The 20,296-nt window shown below is 40.0% G+C and overlaps 2 protein-coding genes across 2 annotated transcripts; both read left to right on the top strand.

Moving 5' to 3' along the window:
- Window positions 1–918: 918 nt before the first annotated feature.
- Taar7g (trace amine-associated receptor 7g) lies at window positions 919–1,995 on the top strand. Its single transcript, NM_175588.1, has one exon. The coding sequence runs from the start codon at window positions 919–921 to the stop codon at window positions 1,993–1,995; it is 1,077 nt and encodes a 358-aa protein (NP_783178.1).
- A 12,790-nt stretch (window positions 1,996–14,785) lies between these two features.
- Taar7h (trace amine-associated receptor 7h) lies at window positions 14,786–15,862 on the top strand. The gene has a single exon (NM_175587.1). The coding sequence runs from the start codon at window positions 14,786–14,788 to the stop codon at window positions 15,860–15,862; it is 1,077 nt and encodes a 358-aa protein (NP_783177.1).
- Window positions 15,863–20,296: the final 4,434 nt, after the last annotated feature.

Below are 20,296 nucleotides of genomic sequence, written 5' to 3'. Positions count from 1 at the left end.
ATAGGTTATTGAAGAAATAACATTGGAGTTATTATTGGAGCTGATTAAAAGCCGCTAACTACTTACCCATATTCTTCATAAAATTATAATTAATTCCTTTATCTTTGAAATATTAGAAGAAAATTTTAGCTTTATTTCATGGACAAAATATTAGTATTATAAATTATAAATGTTGGTTTGGGGATAATTGTCACAGAAATGGAGACTAAGAAGTTGAATAAATGTTTGAAATGGTGACATAGAGAAATTGCACTTCACCCTGGGATTCCCTGAAACCACACAAAGTCCAACGAAGTTGTTGCCAGGACTCAAGACCTTGTCCCTTTAACACAGATCAGTGCTTAAGAAAAGAAAACTTTTATGCAGGAATCTTGATCACTTTGAATAGGAATGTCATAGATAACATTTCTCACAAAGGGTAAAGGCCATCTCTGTGAACAAACATTAAATTCTTGATAAAGTTCGATTGGGGCAGGAAGCACATCTAATTACATCATACCACAAGGTCACTGTCCCTAGCAAATTGGCAGGGGAAAATTTGATTGTGGCATAAACAACATGCTAACTGACAAGCATTTTATCTCACCTTATACCATGGGGATTCATTCCTAGAGACATACTGTACTGGATCATTAGGGTACTTTTTCCTGAGGGCTAGGAGTGCTTGGGGTTTGATGTAGACTGGTTAAATAGGGCTGAAAATGCTGATAGCAGGTCAGATTTAAATGTGCATCACAGAAAACATTGGTGCTTTGAGATGTGAAGAAATAGATGAAGGATAAAGAACTGAAATAGACGTACAGAGCTTTCACGTCATTAGGAAGGTTTACTGTGGATCAGGAAGGAACTCTTTCAGAAAATAAAAACTAACTAGCAATTACATCCTGCAATTTTTCTGAGGACTTTGGAGTAGCACACATGGCTACAGATGATGGCAGTTTTCCCTGGACTCAGGAAAGCATCCTGAGCAGAGATCTGCTCTCAGCCTTGTCTCCCCAGCTGTGCTATGAGAACCTGAACAGATCCTGTGTCAGGAGCCCATACTCCCCAGGCTCTCGCCTCATCCTCTATGCAGTCTTTGGCTTTGGGGCTGTGCTGGCTGTGTGTGGAAACCTCCTGGTGATGACATCAATTCTTCATTTCAGGCAGCTGCACTCTCCTGCCAACTTTCTGGTGGCCTCCCTGGCCTGTGCTGACTTGTTGGTGGGTCTGACTGTGATGCCTTTCAGCATGGTGAGGTCTGTGGAGGGCTGCTGGTACTTTGGGGACAGTTACTGTAAATTACACAGTTGTTTTGATATTTCTTTCTGTAGTTCTTCTCTCTTACACTTGTGCTTCATCTCTGTTGATAGACATATTGCAGTCAGTGACCCCCTGATTTACCCCACCAGGTTCACTGCATCTGTTTCTGGCAAGTACATCACCTTCTCCTGGCTCCTGTCCATCATCTATGGCTTTTCCCTCATTTACACAGGAGCAAGTGAAGCTGGGCTGGAGGATCTAGTGAGTGCCCTTACTTGTGTGGGCGGCTGTCAAGTTGCAGTGAATCAAAGCTGGGTCTTCATCAATTTCCTATTATTTCTTGTCCCTGCCCTTGTGATGATGACTGTCTACTCTAAGATCTTCCTCATTGCAAAGCAGCAGGCTCAGAACATGGAGAAGATGAGCAAGCAGACTGCCAGGGCATCTGACAGCTACAAGGACAGGGTGGCCAAGAGGGAGAGGAAAGCAGCCAAAACCTTGGGCATTGCAGTGGCTGCCTTCCTCCTTTCATGGCTGCCATACTTCGTTGATTCCATCATTGATGCCTTCCTGGGTTTCATTACGCCCACGTATGTGTATGAAATCCTAGCTTGGATAGCTTACTATAACTCGGCCATGAACCCTTTGATTTATGCTTTCTTCTATCCTTGGTTTCGAAAAGCCATCAAACTCATTGTCACTGGCAAAATCTTGAAAGAGAATTCCTCAACCATCAATTTGTTCCCTGAGTAGTTTCTTGGTTTAGTTAGGGATTGGAAAGTTTCACAGCAGAACATTGTTGGAGAGATTTTGTGTCCATATCTGATCTTATAATGTGATGAATTATGATTCAGCACAGGCCCAAACATATAACTCCAGCTTTTCTCTTCTTTTAAAAATGTGTAATTAATTTTTATTTGTGATGCAGTAAGTGGAACCAGATCTAATTCTTTCCTTCTGATGTTTGTGCCAGATAGTGTCACATAGCTTCTATATGTCCCTGGTTACTAGTCCCTTTTTGCCCGTCTCAGATCCTAATTGTTGGCTTTGTTAAACTTTTCTCCTCAAATTTTAATATATAATGTTTAAAGCTCCTAGTAATATTTTTGTTTTTATTCTATCATAATATTTTTTATGAATTCTTTGGGACATAATTCTATGCAATGTAACCTGATCACCCTTGGTTTCCATTGCTCCTAGGTTCTCCCAGCTGTTTTTATCTTTCCCCAACCAAAAATAAATAAGTAAATGAATATCAAAGAAAAAGTACACCAAGTAAAATTTGTGTTGGCAATATACTCTTTGGTGCATGGTCAGAGTTCCATTTGCCAGCACCTTAAGTGTAACTGAGTCCTTTCCTGTCCTCTCACCAGATGCTATAAACTGTGAGCAGCTGCAGATCTGCTACTTTATCCCTATTCTTACGGACTCTTCACTGTCTTCCTGTATGTACTGTTTCTTTCCATGTGTGTGTGTTTGTGTGAGTGTTTGTGTGTGTGTTTGTGTGAGTGTTTGTGTGTGTGAGTGTTTGTGTGTGTGTGTGTTTACGTGTGTGTTTGGTTGGGGGGACTGTGTTGCAGAAGGGTTCGATGCTTAGAAGTTTTCTCTTGCTCAGTGAAGGGGGTGGATATGTAGGTTCAGTAACTGAGGCCAGCTTTATTCATTTAAAGTGTATTAATTAACATGTACTCAGGTGTTTACAGAGGAAAATAAAAACAGTGTCACATCTACTAACACTTATTCAGTGACCTGCTTTCTAAAGAGCAAACACACAAAGGAGGGCTCACAGTCCTAAAGCTTTACAAGTTGTTGTAGTATGTTTAAATCAAGGATTTAACAATGATCATTTTTATTCACTATGATTTATAAATTTGCTGATCCCTCAGTTATTTTTTATGCTCTTAGAGGAGTATAGAAGCTTTCAAATGTATGCACAAAGGCAAAGTTAATAAGGTGTTCAGAAGAAAATGTGATGATAAAGGCTGGAATAGGTTAATTTGAAAATCTGAAAAGTTAATTTCATTAGGATCCATAGATGTCTTTCATCCTCACCCCCTAAATGTCTGAATTCCTTGTACAATTTAAAGCCAGCAGGACGTTTTTGAGATTCCTTGCTTAATAGTAAATGTGACTGTAGTATACAGTCGATGAATAGAAAAAAATCATATTCTATTCAAAAATTGTGCCTTGTCATGACACTGAGAACTGGGCATAGGCCTGTGAGATTTAAGAAACACGCACTCGGGTCATTGATGTTAAAAGAATGCCATCCAGGCTTTACTGAGATCTCCTTATATACCAGAGGCAAAAGCCATGGACAAACAACAAAGGAGGTGAAAATCCCCATCCAAGGAAACAGGAGAACAGGAAAAATCAGTGTTTTGGAAACTCCCGGTCCCAAATCGGGGCCAAGAGCAGCTGCCAAGGGTGTAAACAACTTTCTGCTATAGCAGGCTAAAAGGCTCAGCGAGGGGTAAGGGAAACACCAAGGTAGGGCCCAACAATTCCCTCTCTTTTATTTATTTATTTATTTTAAGTAGCGAGTGTTTTAGGATTAATTTGGGGCTCCAAAACTCTTTCCCGTCTCTGAAAACACTGCCAGTCCTCAGGGTTTCTGTCTTAGGCGAGTATGGTCCCAGAAGGTTGCCCATCTTTGGCTAACTACTTGTCATACAAACTGAGCCTAATTTGGGCCGATGAATTATTCCTGGCCAATGAAAACCAAACCTGTTTGGTATCAGCCTGAGATTGGGTCTGTTGGTACTTGAAACAGCCCAAGGGCAGCTGCTAAGAGCGAGCAATCAAGATAAGCATTCATCCCCAACAGTCTTGCTGCTATTAAGGACACTAACAGGGGTTACACACTCAGAATGATAAAAGGTAGAACAATATATAACATGGGTTTTGCAGAGAAAGTCCAATTGTTCCTGCAGGAGAGCTGTTTGTTGGTTGAGATTAAGAATGACCAACTGAATCTGAATATTAAGGCTATTATGCACAGTCAACGCCATGGCAACTTCTCCAGACAATGTATCCACAGTCCCGGTGACAGCTGCCAATTGAGATATGGCTATGGCAATGGCAGCAATGACTGTCGCAGCAATGCCAAAGTCTCTTTTATGACTCTAGAGTACCACTGGGAATCAGTCTTCATCCAAAGGCATGGGGATCACACCAGTAACTCGATCAATGCAAAATCTTCCTGTTCCCCACAACTGATCAGTAGACAGGACCTGGAAGAACAATTGAGCATCTCCTCCCTTGACACTGCCTCAAGTCCCATTCCAAACCAAAAAGGAAAAAAGTAAGCCTGAATTTAAAAAGGAGGAGCCATTTAATGAGGCTTTATAGAAATCTTAACAAAACATAGACTATCCTTTAAGATGAAAAGGAAGGTTAAGAATTATTCATTTTAGCTTTATGCAAGCTGCTGCTTTACCTGTTGTGAGGTTTGTTGTAATGACGGCAGGCTGTGCCTTGTTATGTGTTCCCACTGGCATCAGGATTGCTGGATTCTTCATGAAGCTTCAGTGTATCTCCAGGTGGACTGTCATCCACAGGATGCACACAGTGCTCAGGAACCCAAACAGGGGCCTCAGCATCCTTGGGAAAGATGCCAGCAGATCCTCTCACCCTGACTAAGATGGGGTTAGGTTCCTCCAGGCTCCCGAGGCCAGATCTTTCCATTTAACCAAACCATTCTGTGCTCTGTCCTTCCTCCAGTGCCTGTTGGCTGCTGAGAGACCAGCCTTATCCACAATTAAAAAATTTAAGATATAAAGAATATTTGATAATTTAGTAGGAGGGGCTGTATACCCTCCCTCTTTTATTCTTTCAAGTTGGTTTTTATGGACAAATGGGTTCGCTCTACGATTGCTCAAACTTGAGAATTGTAAGGGAAACCTGTTTTATGAAGAATATCAAAATAAGCACAAAACAGTTGAAATGTTTTGCTGGTATATGATGGTCCATTATCAGTTTTTATTTGCCTAGGCACATTCATAAAGGTAAAGGCTTGTAAACAATGGCTTTTCACATCTTTGATCTTTTCTCCACTATGAGCAGAAGCAAAGATCAATCATGAGTAGGTATCTATGGACACATGAACATATTTCAATTTCCCAAAAGAAGGTACATGTGTATCATTCATCTGCCAAATATCATTTGGCATCAATCCTCTAGGATTAATGCCCAAACTGGGTGATGGAATTTACAGAGCACACGAGAGACATTGAGTAACTATCTGAACAGCTTGCTCCTTGGTGCATCCTGTACTATGTCTTAAAGATTGTGAGTTAATATGAAATTTTCTATGTAATTGAAGGGCCAAATTATAAGAATCAAGAACTATAGCTACAAATTGTGGCCTAGTATAAAAATCAGCAGCAGCATTGCCTTCTGCCAAGGGGGCCAGGCAATGACCTCTGATATGCCCTACATGAATAGGCTCTCTGCATTACCACAGTAGCTTACTTGCAAAAGACAAAAGCAAATGGAGAACACAGGAGCAACATATACAGCAGTTTCCAAAGGTACAGTAATATTAGATACATAAACACTATCTGTATAAATATTGCAGGGCTCTTCGGGAAACAAAGATAGCACCAAAAGAAGGGCCTTTAATTAACCCAACTTTGCCGAGGTGCAATCAAGCATTTTCTCCACCTTGCCCTCTGAAAGGACCACAGTGTATCCCTTAAAAGAACCATCAATGAAAACTAATCTAGTCTTACTTAAAGGCTAATTTTTTTTACTATAGAGGGAAAGATCATAGGATGTAACTTAAAAAACTGACAAATTTTATTTTCAGGATAATGGTTATCAAATTGACTAGTAGTGGAACATGAAAAAAATGGACCAATCATCAAAAGTTCTAATCAAACTACTTACCTATTCTTGATCATAAGGTAAAATAATCATTCTATGAGCATGTAGCATAGTCAAGACAGCTCCCATATCATAAAGAACATCCCGTTCCCATAGATTAACAGGAATATTATCAATGATAAAGGGTTGAAAATATCCCATATGTCCTTCCTCATCTTTCCATTTAAGTATTATTTTACTACTTTTTTGAGGAGCTGTAGCTGTTCCCACTCCTTGTAAAGTACATAATGATTAATTACACTTTTAGTTGCTTCTCCTGTTAAAGCAGTTCAACCAGAAAGTCTGAAAAAGTGCCAATAGTCACAAATAAATCTAGAAATACCAGATTATTATCTCTAGCTATTACTATTTTGATGATATAAAGAATGAGATTGTCTAATTGTTCCTATGCAAGACCCAAAATATGCCTGGTATATAAATCTATTGTGACTTTACCCTCACTAAGGGGTCCAGGCAATCCAGTCTGAGTTCTTAAATGGCCTATAAAGGAACAGTACACTTCTCTTAAATCAGTTGTATTAGCATAAATAGTTGTAAAATTCAAGGGTTAATAGTATCTAAAACAGGAAAGATTTTAATCAATTGCAGACCATAAGCTTCACATTGGCTATCAGTATACATATTGAAAGCTAGAACTTTTTTTTTTTAACAACAGTGGCTACGGCATGTAATTCAATAATCTGTGTTGAAGCAGGGCGAAAGTCAAGAGAAAAATGTGATCAATTACGTATGTTGCCTTCTCATTAGAAAACCAATTTGATTGCTGTTTGGAATAAGATATGTTTTATCTGGTTCTTTTTCTAAAATACTTCCATGACTCAATCTTGCAATTCTGTAAACCTAGCTCTCTTTACTTTCTGTAAAGCTATTCAGTCACTCCTCAGTTAATTGTTTAGGGAAATAGAATTTGCCTCTCCCTTGGGAATATCAAACAAAGACTTAAGTCCTCCTGTAGTCAACTAAGGTGAGGTCTTAGCCAATTAACAAATCTTAGAAGCTTTTAAAAATAATTTAAAGTAGGCTATCTTGAATTTTCTGTGCCACAGTTTGTCTAGGATATAACCGATGTCTCAAATATTGAAAAGGAATATTGAATTTTTTCTGAAGCAGCAACAACTCCCCCAAATTTAAAGAACATTGTAAGAGTAAAGACTTGTAGTAAAATTGAAATGTCTATATAATGAATAATATACACTGAAAGATTCAAAGTCTTAACTTCTTGTATTGAAGCAGCGACAAAAAAATTTTACATTATGTAGGGCCAAAAGTGATTCCTTGAGGCAAAACTTTACAATGGCATCACTTCATGGACTCTCCAAAATTATAAGCAAGCTCACTAAATGAAAATCTTTCACAATAGCCAGGATGTAAAGAAACAGCATAAAAACAATCTTTTAAATCTATAATAAGTCTACATGTATTTCTTGAAATAGCAGTTGTAGTAAGCAAACAGACCGTAATGCTCTTATAAGTTCTATAACCTCATCAACCCTTCATAAATCCTGTAACAATCTCTACCTGTTTGATTTTTTTCTTAATTACAAATATGTGTGAGTTAGAATCCTGAGCCTGTCTGTGATCGAACTGTGAACTATAGCCAATGTAACACTAGGAATCATTAACCACAATCTTTAAGTTTCCCTTTTAACACCAGAGCACAACCATAACTTTGGAAAGCAAAACTCAACCTCCCACAAACCATCTATTCTCCAAAACCCAGTCTCTCCAAAACATCAAGTCCGGTCCTCATGCTTTAAAATTTAACTGCCAATTCTTGCATATGAACCAATGATGGCACAGGCTCTGATACCTCAACAAAGAGACATTGCCTTAAATTCTTTTATAAATTTGGTTTCTATGATAAGAATTATATTTAAATATTATCCCAATTTAGACCTGTTTCCCTGGGTTGGCTTATGCCACATGTTGTCTAAAATGACTCCATCCGAATTATCAGATTTAAGCCAACTTTATATTACTAATGTTACAAAACTTTAACCATACCCAATAACTTAAAAGCCAGTAACCTATAACCAAGACATGTAGAGCATATTATACATTTAAAACCAATCAGAAACAAAAAAATGAGGTGGCTACACATTATCTTTAATATTTAGATCAATCACCATTTTTACTTTTTCTAGCTGTAGTTTTAAGAGAAGCACCTTGTCACCTGTTGAACCCAATAATCACAGTCAAAGCTTTTGCTAAGAGAAACAGCCATCAGCTCCCTTACTATAGAAAACTTTGAAGCTGCTGGCCCCTTTAAGATCAGCCCATGCAAACACTGAGCCCCTGGGGAGCTTCTCCAGCTGACCTAGGCTCCTAGCTACAGGTGCAGGGATACAAAGGCCAATTGAAACTGCTTTTTATTTATTTGTTCCTTTCTTGAAATTAGTTAAAACTAAATCAAGGGGTGAAACAACTAGCATTTAAAGCTTTAACCATTTTTTCTTTTAAACATGAAACACAAAACATTCAAGCAATGAGAAGCAAAACCCAGACATAAACTGACATACATGGACAGCTTGGTGCACCAATGACAGCAAATAGGCATAGAGGGAAAGAACTAGATGGTGTTCCACCAAAGGGACCCAGATATCCTACCTAAAGGACCCAGAACCAGAAATAAGCACTTCTCCAATGGGAGCCAGCAAGGAGGCAGGACATCTCCTGCCTTCCTTCTGTCCCTAGGAGACCTCTTAAAAAGCTTAAGTTCATTTTCCTTCTTTTGCCAAAACATCTGTGGAGAGTCCAGGAGGACTGTTTTTCTGAAACACATTCTATCTCTTGTCTAGGGTATAAACTGCTCTGGTCAGGGACAAAGACTAAAAGCATCAATGAGAATTGACTTCGCTTCTCTAGATTTTAGTATAACTCTAAAAGAACACATACACAAAAACATTTTATCATTATTACCTTGTCCCTTTTTATAAGGTTTACTCACCACTAGCCAACATCTTTATTTTTCTTTTCACGTGCTTTCAATTCCCACGGTCCTTCTGTATCCTGCTTACTGGGGCCTTTCCTGACCTATTTTCCCCAATGCGTCCCTCCTTCTTCACCGGCCGACTCCTGGGAAGATCTAGTCAGGTTGTCTTCTTGTTCCCAATCTCAGTGGGACCTTCATTTGACGATGCAGTGTCATCATGACACTGAGAACTGGATATAGGCCTGGGTGATTTCAGATGAAACACACACTCGGGTCATCCGTGTTAAAAGAATGCTATCCAGGCTTTACTGAGATCTCCTTATACACCAGAGGCAAAAGTCATGGAAAAACAACAAACAGGTAAAAATCCCCAACCAAGGAAACAGGAGAACAGGAAAAATCAGTGTTGTGGAAAGTCTTGGGCCCAAATCAGGGACATAAACAATTTCTTAATAACAACAAGCTGAAAGGCTCAGCGAGGGAGAAGGGTGCCATGGAAAGTTCCAGGCTCAAATCAGGGCCGAGAGCACCTGCCAAGGGTCTAAACAATTTCTTGCTATAGCAGACTAAAAGGCTAACGAGGGGAAGGGAAACACCAAGGTAGGGCCCAACACATTATAACATTCCAAACCTTAGGGTAGCAGAAACATCTCTGCAGTTAAGAGCACTGGCTGCTCTTCCTGGGGACCAGAATTCAATTGCCAGAATTCCATGGCTGCACACAACTGTAGATAACTCTAATCCTGGCATGATTCTGGTCTCTACAAACGCTGCAAGCACTTGGTGAATGAACAGAGGAGAAAAGTACAGAAAAACTCTGAGCCTTGGATACTTGACAAATTATCAATACATAAGAAATACTCTTGATATTATTTTATAATTTCACATGGTCAAACACTAAGACTGTTCATTATTAATGTATAATCTCTTTTTTTCCAGATGTTTTTAAGCTGGCAAATCCTTCCCTTATTTGTAATTCTATGTCTGATTCATATTTGAGACAGAGTCTTTCTCTGCAGTTCAGACTAACCTATATTGGTTTGCAACTGAGGGCAATTCCCCTGCCTCAGGTTTCTGAATGTTGCTGACAGGCTTGAACTACAACACATAGCTTCTTTCCCATTTCTTACAATTGAGGAAGTGAGTCCTTGTGAGATGGACGGGGGACCCAAGGCTCCTACAACTCCTTACTAAGCTCTGCTCATGGCTCTTCAGCTTGGATCTTAAATGCCCTCAGTTTATTTTGGCCTCAGCTGTTCAGATGCGAGTGTCTTATCCTGCATACATGGAACTGTGACCCTTCTTCACTTGAGTGACAGTGTTGATAAAGAAAAGCTTTAGAGTAGCTGGTGCTCACTGTAATCTTCTGCATTCAAAGAAACTCTATTGTTTCATTCAACATGAACAAAGCAGAAATTCCTTTACAAGTAGCCTTTGTGCTGTCTAGTTTTATATCAATGTGACCAAAGTGAGTTACGTGTCAGGAGAAAACCTCATTTGAGAAAATGCCTCCAGATAATATGGATATAAGGAATGTTACTAATTAATAATTTATGAGGGAAGGCCCAGCCCAGTGTGGGTGATTCTACCCGTAGGCTAGGATCCTGGCTTGTAAGAGAAGGCATACTGAGCAAGCCATGTTGAGCCAGACAGTACTTAGCACCCCTCCTTGGGCACTGAATCAGCTCCAGGTTCCAGTCCCTGGCCTGTGTGAGTTCCTGCCTAAGCTCCCTTGGTAAAGTGTGGTTTCCTGGAAGTGTTTGCTGAAATAAACTATTTACTCCAAATGTTGCCTTGGTTCTACTGTTTTATTACAGCTGAGGAGGTCCCTGCAGGTGTCACAGCAGGCAGGGAAAAGATCCTGCAAGAACTGAGAATGAAAACTATGTTCTGACTACTTAGTCAACCTGGAACAACCATGGCAGTCAGATGCCAGGGCATTCATTGTCAGTATATTTAAACACAATAGAATGTGGATAAAGGTTTCTAGGCAACAATCATTTCTGTTCTAGTTGCACAATAAACCTTAAGGTGGTACTACATAGAAACTCCTTTGCCAAGTACACGGACCATGAAGGGGTCTTCTCTCACTATACAGAATCTAGAATCTACTGTGGACTCTGATTGAGACAGCACATGTGACATCTCCCTTAAGGGTGGGTTCTATTACCTGGGAGCTACAGATAATAGTACAGTGAGGAAGACTCTAGGATAAACATCCTGAGTGACTTGGGGGAGGTCTGCCTCTACTGATAGCAGAATGACACCATAGCATGAAAAACGTTCACTCTCAGCTCTCTGGGTGGAATGCAGTATTTTGTTTTGTCTCCTTCATGGAGGAGGTTCCCCCGCATGTTCAACTTTCCTGTTTCTCCTAGTCTTTATCCGTGAATACAAGGACATCTGTGCCACAAGCACACAGGAATAGCAATCCTGACGAAGACACCTGTGAACCACATCTGTCATATTCCTTCCTTGATCAATAGACATTCCTGAATATTTTCTATTCACTGTATGTTGGGAGCAGGTGTGGCGGCAGTCCCAAGATGGCGCCCGGGACTTCAGCTAAGTCTCATGACTAGCACCTGACTTCCTCACACACCTGAAAGTAGCCACGTCCATTGTGAAAGATGCGCAGGCGCACCATGACGCAAGATCAGGCCATGTGACGTGGGCCTATGAACTGAGATTACGAAGTCTGGACTGAGGAGGCGGAGTTGAGGGAGGATATAAGGGAGTGTGCTCGGGGGCTGGGAGGAAGAGAGAAGAAAAGAAAGATTGCTGCTTGCATGCCGGAAGAAAGGTTCCTGAATAAACCGCTTTAAGAAGAACGCTGTCGGGGCTGGGGATTTAGCTCAGTGGTAGAGCGCTTACCTAGGAAGCGCAAGGTCCTGGGTTCGGTCCCCAGCTCCGAAAAAAAGAACAAAAAAAAAAAAAAAAAAGAAGAAGAAGAAGAACGCTGTCGTCGCTCTTTTCTGCGGGTCGGAAACAGACGCGACAACTGTAGACTGAGTATAAATATGAACATGTTAGTGATCATTATTCTCTAACAATCCCACTGCTTGTGCTGATTTCTTACAGGAGCCCTATTTCAGTGTCTGTTAACAGACCCACCCAGTAGCAAACACAGGAACTCAGGCACTGGAAGCACATGAAGGAGGGAAGGTTAAGCATTCAGAAGATTGGATGTCATCCTGTCGAGTGTTTACTCTGTGTTCTGGAATTAGTTAATGTCACATTGACTCTCACCACACCTTGGTAAGTCACGTAGGATTGTTCTGGTCTGTGTGCTTAGTTTAGACGAGGTCACAGTTCAGGCCTAATGTCATCACAATAAGATGTGAGCCTGCAACACACTGATGTCAGAGACTGCAGGAGGAAGGCTGCTGTCAAACATTCCTACCATCACAAAGAGAGCAAGGCCCAGTCAACGATGACTAATTGTTCTGTCTAACTTTTGAGTATGTACATTTCACAAGATTATTTTAAGGAAAATGATTTTTATTAATAAAATAAAAAATTATGTATATGTATATTTTTATGTGTACAAATACATATATATACTTGTATGCATATATATATGCAGGTAGGTATATATGTGTGTATATAATGTATGGGTATATTTGTACATACACATGTATGTTTTTGTTCTTATATATATGTATGTGTGCAGTACATACATGTTTATATGTATATGTGTGTGTGTTTCCGTGAGAAAATGTATGCATATATTCTTGTATGTATACATACAAGATATGCATTTGTAAATAAATATGTACATATTTGTTGGTAGACTTGTGTGTTTACATATATATGTATTCTTGTATGTATACATATGTGTATGTAGATGTATATGTATGTATATATACATATGTATGTGTGTGTGCATGGTAGTATATGTGTATGTGCTATTCTGCATTTCTTATGAATTTGAATACTACTATTAGTTATCTATTATGAGTATTCTTTAGGGAATTTCAGTAAGAATTTAGGACTAATGCAAGCAAATACTATCAGTTTAGTATGATATAAGGTAGTGGACATTGACTCAAAATGTAGAGATTCTACATCAGTTATTAAAAAAAATGCAGGCTTTCTTTCCATGTGTGATTTGACTCTTTTCTCCATAGTTCTCAGGCTGCCACATAGTCCAGAACTCACGGGCTCTCTGGTCCAGGCTCCACCATCAGAACATCATAGATTCTGGTGGGTTGCTGCCCATTTCTTCCTCTTCTGGTTTTAGAATATAGAGTGTAAAAATAAACTCAAGATTTTAGTTATGATATATTGTTGAACATTATTACTACAATGTCTGTAATTTTGTTAATCATGTGAAAATGTAAAACTTTACATGTATTCAAAACATCACAGCAGTTACCATTTCTGTTCAACAAACAAATGAGATAGCTCAAGTATCTATGTGAGAATATGCTATGGAGTATTTAAATTATTCATAAAAGGAATAAGGACTTTAACCATCAAATTCTTCTGCTCACTGTCCATTTGTACAGTGAGTCCTGAACAGTGGAATGTGACTCTTGTGTCACTTTACTCTACATCGGGTCTACTGCAGACACAAAATGGCTTTATCCCCTTATATCTGAATTCTTATCTCTTCTATGTCACAATGTAGAGCTATGTAAACTTTATTTCCTATAAACAACTATATTTCTACAATATTCATAGTAAAAAAATCTACAATGTAGAATAAAACACTGAAATAGAATAGATTATTGAAGAAATAACATTGGAGTATAGTGCTGATTAAAACCACTAAATTCCTACCGATATTCTTCATAAAATTATAATTAATTCCTTTACATATGAAATATGAGAAGAAAATATTGATTTCATAGACAGAATATTATTATTACAAATTATAAATGTAGGTTTAGGGATAATTGTCACAGAAATGGAGACTAAGAAGTTTAATAAATGTTTGAAATGGTGACATATAGAAATTGCACTTCACCCTGGGATTCTCTTAAACCACACAAAGCCCAAGAAGACAGTCCTGCTTGTTTGCAGAGCCCCTGTGCTACATTCCATGAGTATATTCTGGCTGTCAACACCCTCAATGTTCCAAACCAAAAACATGACAGCTGAAACTGGAGTAAGGAAGGTGTTGACATGACTCAAGATCTTGTCTCTAACACAGACAAGTGCTTGAGAAAAGAAAACTTTTATGCAGGAATCTTGATCACTTTGAATAGGAATGTCATAGATAACATTTCTAACAAAGGATAAAGGTCAAACTCTATGAACAAATATTAAATTCTTGGTAAAGTTCTATTGGGGCAGGAAGCACATCTAATTACATTACACCACAAGGTCTCTGTCCCTAGCAAATTGGCAGGGGAAAATTTGGTTGTGTCATAAACAACATGCCAACTGACAAGCATTTTTCTCACCTTATACCACGGAGACTCATTCCTAGGGACCCACTGTACTTGCATCATTAGAGCACTTTTCCTGGAGGCTAGGAGTGCTTGGGGTATTGATGAAGACTGGTTAAATAAGGCTGAAAATGTTAATACCAGGTCAGACTTACGTGTGCATCTGAGAACACGCTGGAGCTTTTGGGATGTGAAGAAATAGATGAGGCCTAAAAATATTAAAATAGATTTAAAAGAACCTGTAGATTAGGAAATAAATCATCAAGGAAATGAAAATGTACTAGCAATTATATCCTGTAATTTTTCTGAGGATTTTGGAGTGGCATACATGGCTACAGATGATGAGAGTTTTCCCTGGGATCAGGACAGCATCCTGAGCAGAGATCTGCTCTCAGCCTTGTCTCCCCAGCTGTGCTATGAGAACCTGAACAGATCCTGTGTCAGGAGCCCATACTCCCCAGGCCCTCGCCTCATCCTCTATGCAGTCTTTGGCTTTGGGGCTGTGCTGGCTGTGTGTGGAAACCTCCTGGTGATGACATCAATTCTTCATTTCAGGCAGCTGCACTCGCCTGCCAACTTTCTGGTGGCCTCCCTGGCCTGTGCTGACTTGTTGGTGGGTCTGACTGTGATGCCTTTCAGCATGGTGAGGTCTGTGGAGGGCTGCTGGTACTTTGGGGACAGTTACTGTAAACTACACACCTCTTTTGATATGTCATTTTGTTGTTCTTCTCTCTTACACTTGTGCTTCATCTCTGTTGATAGATATATTGCAGTCAGTGACCCCCTGATCTACCCCATCAGGTTCACTGCATCTGTTTCTGGCAAGTGCATCACCTTCTCCTGGTTCCTGTCCATCATCTATGGCTTTTCCCTCATTTACACAGGAGCAAGTGAAGCTGGGCTGAAGGATCTAGTGAGTGCCCTCAGCTGTGTGGGTGGATGTCAAATCCCAATGAATCAAAGCTGTGTCCTTATTAATTTCCTATTATTTCTTGTTCCCACGCTTGTGATGATGACTGTCTACTCTAAGATTTTCCTCATTGCAAAGCAGCAGGCTCAGAACATGGAGAAGATGAGCAAGCAGACCACCAGGGCATCTGACAGCTACAAGGACAGGGTGGCCAAGAGGGAGAGGAAAGCAGCCAAAACCCTGGGCATTGCAGTGGCTGCCTTCCTCCTTTCATGGCTGCCATACCTCATTGACTCCATCATTGACGCCTTCCTGGGGTTCATCACGCCCTCTTATGTGTATGAAATCCTAGTTTGGATAGTTTACTATAACTCAGCCATGAACCCTTTGATATATGCTTTCTTTTATCCTTGGTTTCGAAACGCCATCAAACTCATTGTCACTGGCAAAATCTTGAAGCAGAATTCTTCAACCACCAACCTGTTTTCTGAGTAGATTCTGAGTTTAGTTTAGCATTGTAAAGCGATTGAGAGGACGACCTCACAGAGGAGCTTGAGTGCTCAGGTCTGCTCCTGTAAAGTCACGAACCATGCTTCAGCTGTGGTCCACCACAGACATCCAGCTTCTGGGTTCTTCAATAAATATAATGTTAACTTCTAGATACAACAGATTTAGGTGAGCTTGGATCTAACCAATTTCCACTGCATTTTGTGCTCTTGCCTGTTTTCTGTGGCTAAGAACCCCCTCCTGCCATTCTACAGTTCTAATTGTTGATCTTGGTCAAACCTTTTAAGTCTCAAATTTATATACATAATAGTCTTTAAATCACTTTGCAATGTGTTTCTTCTACATTATAAATAAAACACCGAGACCCTCAGGGGCAATGTCTTGGTCAGGGAAGGGGGACTATGAAGAAAAGTCCTCTGTTAACTCTGGACCTGATTTGGTCACTTAATAACATGTTCTTAAGGTCAGAACCATATTTTTTGTGGTTCATCACGTGAGTAATCACCACAGTCCTATAACATTGCCAATTAGTATATGTTTCAATTAAATATTTAAAGGTGATCAATCTTTTGTCACTGAGATTTAAAAATTAGCTGATCCCTTTGTAAACTTGTAAAGATGTTTAGACGTTTTCAAAGGTATAGGGAAAAGCCAAATTAATAATGTGCTCAGGTCTTGGGGCATCTTTAGGGTAAATGCTCAAGAGAGGTATAGCAGGGTCCTCAGGCAGTACTATGTCCAATTTTCTGAGGAAGCTCCAGACCGATTTCCAGAGTGGTTGCACCAATTTGCAATCCCATCAACAATGGAGGAGTGTTCCTCTTTCTCTACATCATCACCAGCATCTGCTGTCACCTGAGTTTTTATCTTAGCCATTCTGACTGGTGTGAGGTGGAATCTCAGGGTTGTTTTGATTTGCATTTCCTTTATGACTAAAGATGTAAATATTACTTTAGGTGCTTTTTGACCATTCGATAATCTTCAGCTGACAATGTTTCATTTAGCTCTGTACTTCGTGTTTTAATAGGATTATTTGGCTCTCTGGAGTCTAACTTCTTGAGTTCTTTGTATATTTTGGATGTTATCGCTCTATTAGATGTGGGATTGGTAAAGCTCTTTTCCCAATCTGTTGGTTGCCATTTAGCCCTAATAACAGTGTCTTTTGCTTTACAAAATCTTTGTAGTTTTATGAGGTCCCATTTGTCGATTTTTGATCTTAGAGCATGAGCCATTGGTGTTTTGTTTAGGAAATTTTCCCCAGTGCCCATGAGTTTGAGACTCTTCCCCAGTTTTTCTTCTACTAGTTTGAGTCTATCTGCTTTGATGTGGAGGTCCTTGATCCACTTGGACTTAAGCTCTGTACATGGTGATAAGAATGGATCAGTTTGCATTCTTCTACATGCTGACATCCAGTTGAACCAGCACCATTTGTTGAAAATGCTCTCTTTCTTCCATTGGATGGTTTTGGCTCCTTTGTCAAAGATCAAGTGACTATGGGTGTGTGTGTTCATTTGTTGGTATTCAATTCTGTTCCACTGATCTATCTTCCTGTCTCTGTATCAATACCTTACAGTTTTTATGACTATTGCTTTGTAATACTGCTTGAACTCAGGGATGGTGATCCCCCCAGAAATTTTTTATTGTTGAGTATAGCTTTCGCTATTCTGGGCTTATCATTATTCCAAATGAATTTGCAAATTGCTCTTTCTATCTCTATAAAGAATTGAGTAGGAATTTTGATGGGGACTGTATTGAACCTGTAGATTGCTTTTGGCAAAATGGCCATCTTTACTATATTAATCCTGCCAATCCACGAGCATGGAAGATCTTTCCATCTTCTGAGACCATCCTCAATTTCTTTATTCAGAGACTTGAAATTATTGTCATATAGATCTTTCACTTGCTTTGTTAAAGACACACCAAGATATTTTATAGTATTTGGGACTATGGTGAAGGGTGCCATCCCCCTAATTTCTTTCTCAGCCTGTTTATTCTTTGAGTAGAGGAAGGCTACTGATTTGTTTGAGTTAATTTTATACCAAGACACTTTGCTGAAGTTGTTTATCAGGTTAACTATTTCTCTGGTGGAAATTTTGGTGTCACCTAAGTACACTATCATATCATCTGCAAATAGTGATATTTTGATTTATTCCCTTCCAATTTGTATCCCTTTGACCTCCTTTCACTGTCTGATTGCTCTGGCTAGGACTTTAAGTACTATATTGAGCAAGTAGGGAGAGAGGTGGGCAGCTTTGTCTGGTCCCTGATTTTAGTGGGATTGCTTCAAGTTTCTCTCCATTTAGTTTGATGTTAGCTACTGGTTTGTTGTATATTGCTTTTACTATGTTTAGATATAGGTTTTGAATTCCTGATATTTCCAGGATTTTTATCATGAAGGGGGTGTTTAATTTCATCAAATGCTTTCTCAGCATCTAATGAAATGATCATGTGGTTCTTATCTTTGAGTTTGTTTATATAGTGGATTACATGGGTGGATTTTCATATATTAAATCATGCCTGCATCCCTGGGATAAAGCCTATTTGATCATGGATAATCGTGTTCTTAGATTTGGTTTGCAAAAATTTTATTGAGTATTTTTGCATCAATATTTATAAGGGAAGTTGGTCTGAAGTTCTCTTTCTTTGTTGGGCCTATGTGTGGTTTCAGTATAATAGTAATCTTGGCTTCATAGAAGGAATTTGGTAGTGCTCTTTCTGTTTCTATTTTATGGAATAGTTTGGATAGTATTGGAATGAGGTCTTCTATGAAGGTCTGATAGAATTCTGCACTGAACCCATCTGGACCTGGGCTCTTTTTGGTTGGGAGACTTTTAATAACTGCTTCTATTTCTTTAGGAGTTATGGGGTTGTTTAGATGGTTTATTTGTTCCTGATTTAACTTTGGTACCTGGTATCTATCTAGAAAATTGTCCATTTCCTCCAGAATTTGCAGTTTTGTTGAATATAGGCTTTTGTAGTAGAATCTGATGATTTTTTTTAATTCTTCAGAATATGTTGTTATGTCTCCCTTTTCATTTCTGATTTTGTTAATTTGGATAGTCTCTCTGTGACCTCTGGTTGGTCTGACTAAGGATTTATCTATCTTGTTGACTTTCTCAAAGAACCAGCTCCTGGTTTTGTTGATTCTTTGTGTAGTCCTTTGCCTCGCCTAACCTTGACCAGCAAGGAAGACACGACCAGAGGAGATCTTCTTCAAGCAGTTTTACTCAGGAACCTTGATACAATCTTCTGAACCCGGGGAGCCCCCGAACCACACTTAAATAGCTAGCGCTGGCCAATCCCAGCAAGCCACGTGGGTCATGCAGATAGGCTGTCACTATGCAGAAGCTAGCAGGTCAGGCAGGCATAGTCAAATAAGGACTTGTTTACTACAAGGAGCGCTCACCGTTGGGAGGGTGGAAGGCAGAAAGCAGCGCCATCTTTGAGGCATGGCACGTCGCAGCTCCCTACAGTTCCCTCCCCCCTTTTTAATCAATCAAGCAGGCAAAGGCACCGTTGAGTGTGGCAACCCCCCTTGTCTTAGGATCATCCCTTCATTAAACCCGTCTCAGGACACCTCGTCGCCCACAAGGTTCCATGCCATAGGTAGAAGGGAAGTTGCCCATCACTGGGCAGGGTCACTCACACATACTCAGGAACGAGGTGCAACTAGGTCTTCTGAATGACCTTAAGCCAGGCTTGAGGGGACTGTCCTGCTTCAATGGCTGCAAATGCCTGTACCACCTTAGCTGCGTGCCGCCTCTGAACAAACCTCATTCTACAGAGACACCACAGGCTCACTAGGGAGACCAGCAGCAAGAGTCCAGCTAGGACTCCCATACCTGCCCACTCCCTCAGATGATTCATAGCAGCAGCAATCCAAGATGACAATCCCGTAGCCAGTCTAGCATCCGCACGTGTGGAGTTCACGGTCACGATGGCTACACGTAGCTGGCCCATTAAGAAATCGAATTCTCCCGTCCAATTACCTAAAAGATAACTTGACAACTGTTTAGACAAATTAGAGGAGTGGGCTTAAAGGTCATGACGTATCGGCATGAGTCTCGGGAACACCAATAGTATCCCCAACCAGGGCTCTGTTTTGACCTGCATTTGGGTCACACCGAGAAGTGTCAGCAGCAGCAGGATCTTCATTCTTGTTGCACCTCCTGGTCAATCTTTCAGGGACCCACAACGGATTTTGCCGGTCCTGAGGAAACACACAAACAGACCCTCTCGCCCACGCCAACACGGGATCTGGCCCATGCCATAAGCCAGTGATCACATCTTTCCATTTCACGTAACCTTTCAACATGCCTGCCCGACATTGATGCCTGCTGTATAGGAACACTGGAGGTAACCTTAGGAAAGATCACGGGATGTTCCTTAAAGAAGGATAGCAAAGGGTGTTTTGGATAATGA

This window comes from Rattus norvegicus, chromosome 1 (genome assembly GCF_036323735.1).
Source record: "Rattus norvegicus strain BN/NHsdMcwi chromosome 1, GRCr8, whole genome shotgun sequence".
Taxonomy (NCBI): Eukaryota; Metazoa; Chordata; class Mammalia; order Rodentia; family Muridae; genus Rattus; species Rattus norvegicus.
Note: the sequence above shows the minus strand (reverse complement) of the source record. Positions and strands in the feature narration are given on the sequence as shown.

What these genes read in the sequence shown, in the direction of transcription:
- Taar7g (NM_175588.1), top strand. Translation starts at nt 919, where the DNA reads ATGGCTACAGATGATGGCAGTTTTCCCTGGACTCAGGAAAGCATCCTG.
- Taar7h (NM_175587.1), top strand. Translation starts at nt 14,786, where the DNA reads ATGGCTACAGATGATGAGAGTTTTCCCTGGGATCAGGACAGCATCCTG.